General features: G+C 34.5%; 3 protein-coding genes across 4 annotated transcripts; 2 read left to right on the plus strand and 1 right to left on the minus strand.

Moving 5' to 3' along the window:
* Positions 1–71: 71 nt before the first annotated feature.
* On the plus strand, positions 72–4,981 carry Cse1 (chromosome segregation 1). Of its 2 annotated transcripts, none has more exons than XM_071716650.1 (16): positions 72–284; positions 371–516; positions 594–932; positions 1,024–1,131; positions 1,220–1,312; positions 1,398–1,565; positions 1,652–1,781; positions 1,843–2,006; positions 2,107–2,296; positions 2,484–2,682; positions 2,754–3,014; positions 3,157–3,248; positions 3,333–3,636; positions 3,746–3,913; positions 3,997–4,307; positions 4,686–4,981. In XM_071716650.1, the coding sequence occupies exons 1-16, from the start codon at positions 200–202 to the stop codon at positions 4,829–4,831; spliced, it is 2,904 nt and encodes a 967-aa protein (XP_071572751.1). In that variant the 5' UTR covers positions 72–199; the 3' UTR covers positions 4,832–4,981. The 2 variants fall into 2 exon arrangements, with proteins under 2 accessions (XP_071572751.1, XP_071572753.1); XM_071716652.1 differs by having other exon boundaries at positions 3,866–3,913.
* A 396-nt stretch (positions 4,982–5,377) lies between these two features.
* Positions 5,378–10,261, minus strand: LOC139778618 (syntenin-1). Its single transcript, XM_071716656.1, has 8 exons — positions 10,126–10,261; positions 8,460–8,533; positions 8,107–8,313; positions 7,830–7,943; positions 7,453–7,688; positions 7,211–7,364; positions 7,009–7,118; positions 5,378–6,824 (listed from the first exon to the last, which is right to left on the minus strand). Exons 2-8 carry the CDS (start codon positions 8,508–8,510, stop codon positions 6,770–6,772), a joined length of 927 nt encoding a protein of 308 aa, XP_071572757.1. The 5' UTR covers positions 8,511–8,533; positions 10,126–10,261; the 3' UTR covers positions 5,378–6,769.
* Positions 10,262–10,714: 453 nt separating this feature from the next.
* On the plus strand, positions 10,715–14,105 carry Pgant35a (polypeptide N-acetylgalactosaminyltransferase 35A). The gene is made up of 7 exons (XM_071716653.1): positions 10,715–10,907; positions 11,039–11,375; positions 11,467–12,148; positions 12,284–12,401; positions 12,491–12,979; positions 13,076–13,207; positions 13,436–14,105. Exons 2-7 carry the CDS (start codon positions 11,039–11,041, stop codon positions 13,595–13,597), a joined length of 1,920 nt encoding a protein of 639 aa, XP_071572754.1. The 5' UTR covers positions 10,715–10,907; the 3' UTR covers positions 13,598–14,105.
* Positions 14,106–14,154: the final 49 nt, after the last annotated feature.

The raw sequence follows: 14,154 nt of genomic DNA on the forward strand, positions 1-14,154 counted from the left end.
GACAGCCAATAAGAAACGTTGATTGGAATTCGTGTGACCTGTCGCCGGCTGTCGCAACAGACCAACGGAAAGCCGGTTGTTACTTGTTACATGCGATAATATGCGGCGTAGCTTTTCGATACCTTTGCTGATGCCGCCGCGTTGTATCTCCTGAAAGAAAGGCTAACTGAGTAAAGGAATCGTTTTCCTGATCGCCGACATGGAGCTCACCGACGACAATTTGGTAACGTTGAGCGAATATCTGAAGCACAGTCTCAGCCCAGACGTGAATGTCAGACGTCCAGGTTGGTATAACCTGCAAACTTATCATTTTTGTGATATTTTAAACGTTGTACGCGTGTCGTACGTTAATATCCGATTTATATTTTAGCCGAGAAGTTTCTGGAGTCGGTGGAAGTCAATCAGAATTATCCTTTACTACTACTTCATTTGGTGGACAAGTCTGAGATTAACATCACGATTAGGATTGCCGGAGCAGTTGCGTTTAAGAATTATGTTAAGCGCAATTGGAAAGTGGTTGGTTTTATATCCATTTGTTTATTTTAATGCCCTTACATCGTATGTTAGTTTACTATTGCAGAATGTTATTTTAGGAGGAGGATTCAGTGGATCGTATACATGCCCAAGACAGAGACGCCGTCAAGAAACTAATCGTCAATCTGATGTTACATTCACCAGATTCGATACAAAAGCAGTTGTCCGATGCAGTATCTATCATTGGAAAATATGACTTTCCGAACAAGTGGCCAGAATTGATTGATCAGATGGTAGAGAAGTTCAACACTGGCGATTTCCATGTGATCAATGGAGTCCTACACACGGCGCATTCCTTATTTAAGAGATATAGATACGAATTTAAAAGCGAGAGCCTATGGACAGAAATAAAATTTGTATTAGATAAGTTTGCGAAGCCTTTAACAGATCTGTTTTTAGTAAGTATCTATATTTTATTAAGTTGCCTTGCATGCATTAAAAATGCATGTATTTTCAAAGATGGATATTTCTAAATAAGATATTTTGCAGGCTACAATGAATTTAACGCAAGTACATGCTAATAATATGGAAGCCTTGAAGGTTATATATAATTCCCTAGTTATTTTATGTAAAGTTTTCTACTCTCTTAACTTCCAAGTAAGCATTTATATGTATACGTGTATATATTTATAAAAAGTATAAGTAGGAATTTATTTCTACAAATTATATTATTTTATTAACACAGGATCTACCAGAATTCTTCGAAGATAATATGGAAGCATGGATGAGAAACTTTCATACTTTGTTACACGTTGATGTTCCTTCCTTGCAAACTACGGTAATTTATATTTCCAAAAAATATATATTAATACGTTTAAATGGATAGAAATAAAATAATCTTTTAATTCGAAATCTATTTAAAGGACGAGGAAGAAGCAGGTGTAATAGAGCAATTAAAGTCACAAGTATGTGATAATGTTGGCCTATATGCTCTAAAGTATGACGAGGAATTCCAGCCTTACCTACCCCTATTTGTTACAGCGGTGTGGAATTTACTCACATCTACAGGACAAAATTCCAAATACGATGCTGTGAGTAAAAGCTTAATATTGTTCCGTCAGAAATTTTTTAGGAAAAAAATGCAAAAGCGCACCTGCATAATGATGTGTTATTACAGCTAGTATCAAATGCATTGCAATTCTTAGCCACGGTAGCTGATCGGGCGCAATATAGACATTTGTTCGAAGATCCAACAACTCTTAGCAATATCTGTGAAAAAGTCATTATTCCTAACATGGAATTTAGAGGTAATTGTACCAATATAAATATGATGAATATTTGCATTATTAAATTCTTAAAATTTTGCAGCGACGGACAATGAATTGTTCATCGATAATCCTGAGGAATATATCAGACGAGATATCGAAGGCAGCGATGTAGATACCAGGAGGCGTGCTGCATGTGATTTGGTCAAAGTATTGTCTAAATACTTTGAAGGGAAGATTATGGACATCTTTGGATCATATATACAGGTAAATATAATAGAGAAGATATTGATAGCGATTTCCTGTCCAACTAATTTACATTATAAACGTCATAAAAAAAAAAATATATATATATATTTTTTTTTAGGTGATGCTGCACAAGTATGCCGACGATCCGTCGAAACATTGGCGCAGTAAAGATGCTGCTATTTATCTCGTTACTAGTAGCGCGAGTAAAGCACAAACGCAGAGACACGGGGTTACTCAAAGTAGCGAGCTTGTCTCTATACCGCAATTTGCTGCGCAACATATCGAACCTGAGTTAGCAAAACCAGATGGTATATTGAATGCATATGTTCTGAAAGAGTAATAATTTAATTTAATCGAGCTTTAATTGCCAAGCGCTTAGGGCTGATTTTATTCTATTTTGTTGGTTATTCAAAATCTAACTGCAATTGAATATAGTTGATAGTACAATTTACTATAATAAATAAAAAGTTACAATATGATAATAACAAATTTCAGTAAATGAGTTTCCAGTACTTAAAGCGGACGGAATAAAATTTGTAATGACATTTAGATCGATATTACCTCATGAGATGGTAATAAGAAGTTTGCCGCAATTAATAAGACATCTAAGTGCGAACAGTATTGTCGTACACAGTTACGCTGCTTGCGCGATCGAAAAGATATTCGCAATGAGGGGTGCCGATAATTTGTCCATGTAAGAGATAAAAGTGATATCTTAATTGTTAATTTATATAACTAAACACAGAAAATTTTCAAATTTTGTAGGGTCAAAGGGGTCGATATAGCGCCATTAGCAGCGGATTTATTGAAAGGACTTTTTGCATGTATGAGCATTCCGGGTTCCGAAGAGAACGAATATGTTATGAGAGCTATCATGAGGAGTTTCGCTATTTTGCAAGAGGCTGTGGTGCCCTTCTTGGCCGATTTACTTCCGAAACTTACCGAAAAACTCATGATCGTATCCCGGAATCCAAGTCGACCAAACTTTAATCATTATCTCTTCGAAACTTTAAGTTTATCTATCAAGTAAGCACCTGTCATTAACGTATAATAACTTTATCTGTATTGTTTAGGCAAAAAAATGCTTTGGTTATTTTTTTCTTTCTTACTTTTATCTGACATTTTATGATCTGCATTCTTCCAAATAAAACTTGCATTTTTTTTCCAGAATTGTTTGCAAAACAAATCCCGAAGCAACGTCATCTTTTGAACAAGCATTGTTTCCCATCTTTCAAGGAATTTTGCAACAGGACATACCAGGTAAATTATTATATTTATAATCGCATATGTTACACATTGTAATTGCATGCCAAAATATCATATTTATGTTCTTTTTTTTTCCAGAGTTTATTCCTTATGTTTTCCAAATTCTCGCATTGCTTTTGGAGCTACGGCCCACTCAAGATGTACCGGAGCCATACATGGCTCTGTTCCCGTGCTTATTATCACCTGTACTATTTGAACGTCAAGCCAATATCCATCCTTTGATTCGTTTGTTACAAGCATTCATTAGTCACGGCTCGCATCAGATTGTAGCGCAGGATAAGACGAGTGCGCTATTGGGAGTATTCCAAAAGCTAATTGCATCGAAAGCGAATGATCATGAAGGATTTTTACTAATACAAAGCATTATTGAACACTTTGAACCGTAAGAATACTCGTGAAAAATTTTCTATTCGTTTTTTTTATACCTGTTATTTGCATTTCATATTTTTGACAATTAATATATCAATTATAACGTTAGTATAACATTGCAGGAACATTTTGGAACCGTATATGAAACAAATTTTCGTGCTTTTCTTTCAAAGGCTTTCGACATCGAAGACAACGAAGTTTGTGAAAGGTCTAATAGTATTTTTTGCATATTACATTATTAGATACTCATCGTCGGGCTTGATTGCGGTTATCGACCAAATTCAGCCGCAGTAAGTTTTATTATAAGTACATAAAGACATTTCGTATCTTTTACAAGTATAAGAAATTACGACAAATGTTTTTTTATATTTAGAATGTTTGGAATGGTGGTGGAACGCGTGTTCATAACCGACCTGCAAAAAATATCAGGCGAGGTCGAGCGAAAAGTGGTGGCTGTCGGAGTTTCGAACTTGCTGATTGATTGTCCCGCAATGCTTGAAGCTCCATACAATTCGTATTATCCTCGCTTATTAGCTACATTGGTCGAGTTCTTTGAACTACCGCAAGATCTGAGCTTTCTACCGGAGGACGATGCATTTCCGGAACTCGATGACGCAGTCGGCTACCAAGTTGGTTACAGTCAACTCATCTGCGCAAGAAATCCTCGGAAAGACCCATTGCAAAGTATGTGAATATTCCTCCATAATTAATTTGTCTTGTGACTTTTCTGAATATTTAAATGTAAACAGAATACGGATTCCCGAAATGAGTTTCTATTGACCTTCTCACACTGATTTATTCACAACATTCAATTTTCCAATCAATCTCTTATAAAATCAGCATACATTGGATGAGATGGTGGTCACGATCGATAAATCTCCCGAGTTGATTGCTCTCGTATGGAGCCACGCGTCACCCTACTTTTTTTTACAATTAGTATACTTTTAGATTAAACATATCAAACTTTTCTAGAAGACAGCGTTAACATATCCAAGTAAGAATTCTTGTATATAGATATATAGAGATCATTTAATGTATAAAACTCTGTTATATGTTGGACAGATATTGGTGATATTCGTTTGCATTTGGCGCAAGGCCTTGGAAGATTATCGCCAGGACATTTGCCAGGATTGTTGGGCCAGATACCCGAAGCAAACGCGAATCACTTGAGAAATTATCTCCAAACTGCTGGTATTACTGTTGCATAATACGAGCTAGATGTTCGAAACAGACTGAAAATCCATTTGATAGCTCGAAAAATGAACAATATTGAACTTAACAAATTGTAATTAAAGAAGAATCCTTTTTATACGGTAATTGTACAACTCGTGAAATACATTATCGTATTCTACTTATAATTTACAATATTGTAGAAAATATTTGTCATTTTTTACACCATAACTTTGACATTCACATATATTACAAAAAAAAACTGGAAAGATAAAATGAAAATACGTATGTCTACGTAATTGTATTTATAATTTTGATGCGCAGAAGCTAAAAAGGAATGATTTAGATACGACTACGTTTACACGCCTGATTTACGCTGAAGTTATAACTACTGACGTTAAATGTCGTGTAAACGCTCTTTTACAACGAAGTTATTACATCGATGTAGTAACTTCGCCGTAAAAGAGCGTTTACGCGATATTTAACGTCAGTAGTTATAACATCGATGTTGTAACTTCGGCGTAAATCGTGCCGTGTAAACGTAGTCAATTATCTACGTTACTCTCAGGTTTATAAAATATCCGTTTCTTTTTTTTAAATCATTTATTTAATCGATTCGATACATAGCTAATATACTTTCTATGATATTTACATGTAAAATAATATTGGCACTAGTGTAAATTGCTCCTCAAATGTTCTTGAAATGCATATCCATTTATTGTTGAATAACTTATCCTAGTTCTCTTTTATTATTATTTTTTTTTTAATGTAAGAACATTCATCTATTTAAATCTAATATCTTTCTATCATTGAATATTTATATTATTGAAAAGGAATTAATCAATAGTTTCACAGGATAGTGAAGTTGCATTGATAAAATATTTTACAAATTATGGTTGAAAAAGTAAAACGTCAATCTACTTTTCTAAAACAATCGAGAAAAGATTTATGTTGAAGATCTACATCAATTATCTTTGATTAAACTATCATTAACAAAGAAAATATCGAAGAGTATGTGGGGAAGATTACCTCATATTTATTTCTTTTTTCTTGAATATTATTTTTTATATTTTATCATATTTCTACCGTCGTGACAAATATATGATAGACAGGAAATCGCAAATAAATAATACTAAATTATATAATATAAAATGGATAATTTATCATAGAAGATACTTGAGGTAATAAAAAAATAGTTAATGTTTGCCTAGTGACTATAATAACCGCTACTTTTCACAATATTTTTTAACATATGTAAAAGTGGCTTGTTAGAGTGAAAATATGTTAATTGCAAGATTTTATAAAGCAAAGAAATTTTACATTCGAATTTAAAAAAGTTATTTTATATTATAAATTAGTAATTTGAACGGCAATTATAGCTCGAAATTATAGCCAATGAAGTTTCGTCATTTTAGTCAAACAAATTAAAAAATGAAAAAAGATAAAATTTTCATTAATTAGAAAAAAGTAATGTAAAAATAACGACATGTTAATATAATAATTGAAGTTACTTTCAATGACTCTGCTCTAAATAACGATGTGGATTTAAAAAATTTGTGCAATCGAGGACGTAATAGTATTATTTTATAGTGCAAGCATAATTGTTCATGCTATTAGAATAAATGTAATTAGAAATTTTCTCCTTGCGTCTGGAGTTGAATATTTAAATCTGCATATTTTTCGCAAGTTTAGACGTGCTTCTGTATAAAAAAATAATCTCTGATAAATATCTTTTCGTAATTTTTAGCCAATTAGTGTCGAAATACACACGACACGTAATATAGGCTATTTTTAAACGGGTATCACATATACGCTTGCTATGGAAATATTATTGGCATCTTGTAAATGTGCTTATACAGTGTACGATATGTAGCGTACTCGTTACTTTTTTGTAATGAAGCTACGGAGAGTAATGCACATGCCCATTGGCACAGTTGGCTGTATGGCAATATATGAAACTGGCAATTGATTTCCATTTAAAGATCCAGCGCGGAATGATCCATGAAACTCTTCAACAAGCTACTGGACATTCTGTGAGGAAAGAAGCATTACGTTAGTAATATCATTTATACAATTAATAAAAAATTACTTTATTTATTTATTACTTCTATATTAGTTTAACTTTTTTTTATGTCACAGAGTCTACGGAAATTTTTTAAATAATATTAATGTCTAACAAGGCATTACATTGCGTTTTACATAACAAAATACATACTTTTTTATCATGTGATCGTAAATGTACGATGGAATTATCGTTACGGTGATGATGTCTCCACCTTTTTCAATCTCCGTTGTAATATCTTTATCCTTCATCCCAACTACATTCTGTAAAATTTATCGATTTATCTAATAACTTTATTATTTATTATTTATTCTATTGAATACTAAATAGAATATGGACGCTGTGTCATGCAAACCTTTCCGTTAATCTCGAGTATTTGATGATCGGTTAAAAGTCCATTTCGCGTAGCCGACGAATCTTTCACTAGAGCAATTATTTTTCCGTTCTTAAATTGAAATCCGATGTACCCCATACTATCCTTGTGCATTGTTACAGTACGCTCAAGTGGTCTGTAATAAAATCGACATTCCATTCCTTAATTAAGCAGTAGTAAAATTAATGTTTTTATAGACAAAAAGAAATAGCGAATTCTCTGACCTGTCACGCACGATTACTTTGATTCCATTGACATCCGCGTTACGGAGGAGTTTGTGCACTTGATCCATTGAATATCCAGCAACGCACACGTCATTGATGCTTAAAATTTGGTCACCGAAACGTAGTCCGGCCATTGCCGCTGGAGAATTTTGACTCACAAGGCAAACAAAGACTCCATTGTTTATCGCGTGTACTCTAACACCAACCTTTCCATCACCGTCTTTACAAAGCATTAACTATAAAAAAAAAACCGATTAAGTATAGCATTAAAGAGTTATAATTCTTCACGAAAGATATGCATATAGTCATGGACTTTAAGAATATTTTGCTAGATACAAAATGGCGTGATCGAAATCGATTTAGCAACCAATCATTACCTCTCTGATACCATTTGTTACATGAGCTTTCTGCAAAGCCACGGATTGTCCTGACAAAGGAGCGATCATCCCTCCTAATGGGCTACATGTTACGTTTGTCGAAGTAAGAGCTACCTAAAATCATAAATGTCAATTTCTATATTCTCACGTTTACTGATCTAAAATCTTTTTAAATAGGCTTCGTTTTATATAAAACCAGTAGGGATGAATTTAACGGTATAATCTTTTTTAGGGTATAATAAAAAATCAGGCTGTATTCGATATAACGTTGACATACATCATTCGCATTTTGACGCGTAGCGAGCGCATATTCAGGCATATTTTGCGCAATGGTCTCTTCGTTCAGCTCGAGACCCATGTAATCTCCTAAGGACGGATACAGCATACCGGGTGCAGAAGGAACGTAAGTCGGCGCCGAAGGAGCCGTGAGATCGGCTTGTATCGGTATCGGAGCAACATATTGTGATTCGGCTTGTATTTGAGCCTGCAACGTTATTTTAATTGACACAATTCATTATTTATATAGAATATAAATCTATCTGTAAATAATAAAACAATAGACATTATTCTGCAAATATAATGTAAATTTTGCACTCAATATACATGTTATGAATCCCTCGTGGAGCTTACCTTCATCATATGATCTACTTTCATATCTTCTAGCGTAGGATAAAGAGACATTTTGATTTTTTTATGAATATTACCTGTAATAAAATATAGACATATTAGCTCTTTTTTCTTCTAAGATTTTCATTTTTATTTGCTTCTATTTCTATTTGCCGTTTATTGGCTCCTTTCTCATTTCAAGATCTTTAAGACTTTATTTTTACTTGCTCTTGTTATAAGAAAGTCTTGTTATAACAATATCACGCCAAAATTTTCCTTTATAATATTTATTTTTACTCTTTATTGATCGTATGACATAAGTAGTCGCGCGGGATCAATATGAGTCGAAGTGGTTTTTCCATTCATTGCGACTGGAATATTTTATATATGCGTTCTTTGCAAATAAAATTTCCATACATATTATACTGTTACCTCAAACGTCAAGGATACTCCGATAGGATGGGATAACGGAAGAATTTTTACCAGGCTCGCATTGACTAGGAATTAATCAAGGATTAAAGGGATTTCAGCAAAGAGACGAAAAGAATATTTAATTAATGCGTTCAATATACATTTAGTATAGGTCTTTTTACAGTAATTTACCGCTTAATCTAATCTAATCTAATCTAAAACAAACGTCGGTTAGTCCAGCATTTAATTACGAAAACATAAAATCATTTGTCAAGTATATAATTCAAACAAAAGTTTGTAGGTATTCACATAGTTCAGAAACATGTACTCGCGTGCAAAAACTCACAATCATGCAAATAACATTTTACATTTCCGCATATGAAGCATGAAAGTGCAAGAGAAATTTGTATCACAAATAGCTTCACGGATAGTCACACGCAAGATTTTATTATTCCTAATGTATGAGTCATACATACTTTTCACTCTACTTAACATATTGACATTCGTATAATATATAATTAAACAGGATAGTATTTCATAAAACCAAAATAGAATACATCAAGTCCCGACGAGTTACTCGCTTAGCTTTAACTTTTTTTCTTTTTTTCTGCATGCTTTGTGACGCTCTATGAAGTATTAATTGTTGCCTACACTAATGAACGAGTAATTAAGGAGGAAAATGGGACATATTTGAAATGGCAAGGAAGAAGAGCATATAGGCAAGATTATAAATGTTAAATATAAAACATGTATAAATATGTAAGACACTAAAGCTTTTCTTTAATGCATAAATATTTGGAACTTTTACATATATTATTTTATTACTATATGCAGGGAGAATCCTAAATTTGGCAATAGACAGAGCCCTTTGGCTTCTGTCTCATATCTCATTGCCCAGGAAGGCTTGTTTCAACAAATAAGAACATTTTAAATCACTTCTACGTCATATTGTCTGAGCTGTGTTGCATCATACTGCGTACGTACATCAGAAAGATAATAGCACGATATCTTAGAGCAAATATGAAGATTGTGTCTTACTAAGAACAAAGGATAAGTGTTTATTTCATTTTTGTACGCAAATTAAATACTTGATTAATACTGTCTAAAGTCTAAAGTATGTATTAAAGCATTTACACTCCTTTTGGGTGCTTCTAAGTACATTTAAGGGCACAGTGTACTAGGACAAGCTGCGTCTACTCACGGCTCGATGATTAATGACATGGAAGATCGCATACCGATATTATGACGAATATATTAGTCAGATAAAAACGTGTCTTACCAAGGGATATACGGATGTCAGTCAAAAGTGCAATGTTAGTACGCTGACCACGTCAATTCAAATAAAACTTGCTAACGCAAGTCGTCGGGATCCCTGGCAGTTTTTCTTGTCGCAAACTATCACAATTAACCAGAATAAACAGGTCGAATCCGTTGTGCACTGAGCGGACAATCAGCAGGACAATCGCCTCTGCAATCCGCATGTATTGACACTATTCAACACTATTGACGGGTGACGGCCGTGACGGGACTGACGGGAACAGCAAGACAAGTGCCTCTAGTAGACGCGGTTGACAATTAAATTAATATGGCGTCGTTGCGTCTAAATTTGAATTGCTATTTCTAGCGATCTCCCTTCCCTCTTTACTACGACTTTAGCCTACGAGACAACTTAATGTACTTATTACGAAACATCAGGATAATAATAAATTGTAAAATTAGTATTATGTTAAGCTAAACTATCTGAAATTTTCAACAGTTACACGAGAACTTTCAGGTGACTATTGATTGACTATTATACCTTCCGTGGTCTATGTATTGTTATGTCAATGTCCTCGGCCGCCCCCACGTGCCCCCACGTGCCCCCACGTGATCAATATTGTGAAGATGGCGACGTACTTGCGCCTTGCGCCCGGCTGTCAATAGTAGTAGGGTCAATTAAAGATCGCTACTGATCGCTACTGATCGCTACCTGCCTTAGGGAGATGCGCGCGTTCTAAGAAAATTATTTAAATATATATATTTCAAGCGCAATTAAGCGCGCAGTTGAGTTATAAGCGTGAGGTGAGTACGGTTATACTCGTCGTACAGACGAGAATTAATCTCGGCGAATTTCTTTGAGAATAGAAAACACTTGCTTGACATTGCTAGATAAACGGCTAGGTGATCCGTTGACCCTTGATTTTCTCTGACAGATGATATCAACGCGATACGTATCGTTCCTGTCGGGAATAGTGATAGCCTCTCTAACATGGGCGTTCAGTTTGTATCTTTACTCAAGGCTGTCACAAAATGCTATCACTGCCAGTTCTACGATATTGGTGCCTGGGATTGGGGTTTCCAATCGTGGCGAAAGGATCGACAAGGAGATCATGCTACGCGACAATGTTGTCGTTGCGCGCAACGAGAAGCAAATCTTAGTTGGTAAGGAAGCCTACAACTTCAAGGGCAATCAAAATCTCAGGAACAACGATCTGCTCTTCCAGCAACTGCAGCCTGCACCGGTAAAACCTGCAGTCACTTTGGATCAAGGTATCACCAGTCTTAATATACTCCACTCCAGATCTCTCTCATAATTAAATTGTCAAACTTGGGAAAGTAACCGAGCAAAATATTTTAATAGGTTTAGATGAATTGGGCATGGTAAAAAATTTGGAGGATCAACGAAAGAGAGACGAGGGTTATAAGAATTATGCCTTTAACGTTCTGATATCGGACAATCTCGGTGTGCGAAGAAATATACCGGACACGAGACACAAATTGTGCGGAGCGCAAAAATATCCTACCAATTTGCCAAATGCCAGTATAATTATCTGTTTTTACAACGAACATTATACGACCCTGTTGCGATCCTTGCATACCGTGCTCGAGAGAACGCCAGCGACGCTTCTGCATGAAATTATCTTGGTCAACGATTATAGCGACAGCGATACGTTGCACGAAAAGATAAAAGTATATATTAAAAACAATTTCAATGACGGAATACGATTGTTCAAGACCGAGAGAAGGGAAGGTTTGATCAGAGCACGGGTGTTTGGAGCTAGGAAAGCGACCGGCAAAGTTTTGATCTTTTTGGACAGTCACATAGAAGTAAACGAAATGTGGATAGAGCCACTTCTCTCAAGGATCGCTTACTCGAGAAATATCGTACCAATGCCCGTGATTGATATTATAAATGCAGATACGTTTCAGTACACTGGGAGTCCCTTAGTGAGAGGTGGCTTTAATTGGGGTCTCCATTTTAAATGGGACAATTTACCACTTGGAACATTAAAACATGACGACGATTTTGTTAAGCCCATCAAGTAAGACATCAAGTACTTTTATACATGTGTCTATATATACAGTTGTATCAATTAATTTTTTTATAAGAGAATAGATTTATAATATATATAATCACAGACTTTTTGTATAAATAAATACTTTTTATTAATAAACAGATCGCCGACTATGGCCGGAGGATTGTTCGCTATTGATAGAGAATATTTTACAAAAATGGGAGAATACGATGTCGGTATGGACGTCTGGGGTGGAGAGAATCTTGAAATATCATTTCGAGTAAATATTTTGTATCTTCTTTTATACTTATTTTGCCATATATGTATCACAAAACAATGTTATTAATTTCTTTCTTCTTTTTTTTTTAGATATGGATGTGTGGCGGCAGTATCGAGCTTATTCCCTGTTCACGAGTAGGTCATGTATTTAGAAGACGACGGCCGTACGGTTCGGACGACCCGCATGACACCATGTTAAAGAATTCTTTGCGAGTCGCGCACGTGTGGATGGATGAATACAAAGATTACTTTCTGAAAAACGCTAAAACGATTGATTATGGCGATATCTCAGAACGATTAGCGTTGCGCCAGAGATTAAAGTGCAAAACATTCGGCTGGTACTTGAAGGTGGTTTATCCTGAATTAACATTGCCAGATGATACGGAAAGGCGACTGAAGGATAAATGGGCCAAGCTTGATCAAAGACCGATGCAACCTTGGCATTCGAGGAAGAGGAATTATACCGATCAGTATCAAATCAGACTTTCAAATACCGCGCTCTGTATCCAGAGTGAAAAGGATATCAAGACTAAAGGCTCGAAACTTATTTTAATGCCTTGTTTAAGAATTAAATCACAGGTAGATTATTATTATCAAATGAGAAAAGGAAGATATGAATTTTGTTATTTTTCAAATTTACGTATATATAAATCACATCAATCATTACTCTTGCAGATGTGGTATGAGACCGATAAAAATGAACTGGTACTTGGTCAGATGCTTTGCATGGAAGGAGCCGAGAAGATTCCAAAACTTGGAAAGTGTCATGAGATGGGAGGAAGCCAAGATTGGCGTCATAAGCGCGTTGTAAGATTTCTTGATGCAGCAGTTCTTGAACGCTTGCGTTACGAACCCTAAACTTGTAGAAAATGTTTTCTTTTTTTACAACAATCGTTATTAGATTATAGAATTTTTTTTTTACAAGTGCAAGTGCTTGTCGGTTTAATAAATAGCAATTAGATATTAAATATTAGATATTATAATAGCAATAGAAGTTTATCAACACTGAGATTATTAAATGCTTTATTGTTATAGAATGGCACACCCATCTACAACATGGCAACAGGAACCTGTTTAGGAGCGATGCGCGATGTAAGAAACAGTCCGCTTATCATGGATTTATGTACGAAATTGAATACTTCATTGATAACGTGGGATCTCATTCGGTCAAAAGCTCCATCCAAGGAAATCAGATGACATAGGAAGAAAAGCCGTAAAAATAGAAAAAAGAATTCCGAAGACTGGCTTGGAAGAAAATGGTAGATTCTTTGATAAATTGTATATACTCGAAAAATGATTGCAATTAGAAGTAGGATATCTCACATGCGTCGAACTTTAAAGTAATTTTGCCCAATACAGAAGAGAGAGAGTAAGACATTAATTAAGTAGAGTTCGAAAACAGTTGAAAGTATCGTAATTGTATAGGAAAAACTATTGTAAAGGATTAAATTTATTGGATATGTGTATATACAAATATTAACAACTTTTTTCACTTTATATAATGGTAAATATAAGTTTCCTATTTACATTTGATAAAGATCTATGTAACGTTTAAGTTATAACAATGCTCTCTGTATTATATTTTTGCACAATATTGTAAGAAAAAATGACAAATGCGCAGAGATTTTTAGCAAAACTATTATTTATAAAATGTATTTGTATATAATTTTTACATTACAAATAAAATTAAAATTTTCTAAACCAACTATTTATGATCTATTTTCTATTTTTTAATCCCATGTTTTTTTATACGC

This window comes from Temnothorax nylanderi, unplaced genomic scaffold (genome assembly GCF_030848795.1).
Source record: "Temnothorax nylanderi isolate EJ_2023f unplaced genomic scaffold, tnyl_v1.0 TNYL_tig0189_pilon, whole genome shotgun sequence".
Lineage (NCBI taxonomy): Eukaryota > Metazoa > Arthropoda > Insecta > Hymenoptera > Formicidae > Temnothorax > Temnothorax nylanderi.

Excerpts from the sequence above, each read along its gene's own strand:
- LOC139778618 (XM_071716656.1), bottom strand. The coding sequence starts at position 8,510 with ATGTCTCTTTATCCTACGCTAGAAGATATGAAAGTAGATCATATGATG. Across the intron at positions 7,689-7,829 it reads TAACAAATGGTATCAGAGAG|TTAATGCTTTGTAAAGACGG; the intron begins GTAATGATTGGT and ends TTTTTTTTATAG. Across the intron at positions 7,365-7,452 it reads AAAGTAATCGTGCGTGACAG|ACCACTTGAGCGTACTGTAA; the intron begins GTCAGAGAATTC and ends ATTTTATTACAG.
- Pgant35a (XM_071716653.1), top strand. The coding sequence starts at position 11,039 with ATGATATCAACGCGATACGTATCGTTCCTGTCGGGAATAGTGATAGCC. Across the intron at positions 11,376-11,466 it reads TGCAGTCACTTTGGATCAAG|GTTTAGATGAATTGGGCATG; the intron begins GTATCACCAGTC and ends ATATTTTAATAG. Across the intron at positions 12,980-13,075 it reads GTTTAAGAATTAAATCACAG|ATGTGGTATGAGACCGATAA; the intron begins GTAGATTATTAT and ends TTACTCTTGCAG.
- Cse1 (XM_071716650.1), top strand. The coding sequence starts at position 200 with ATGGAGCTCACCGACGACAATTTGGTAACGTTGAGCGAATATCTGAAG. Across the intron at positions 285-370 it reads CGTGAATGTCAGACGTCCAG|CCGAGAAGTTTCTGGAGTCG; the intron begins GTTGGTATAACC and ends TTTATATTTTAG. Across the intron at positions 2,007-2,106 it reads TCTTTGGATCATATATACAG|GTGATGCTGCACAAGTATGC; the intron begins GTAAATATAATA and ends ATTTTTTTTTAG.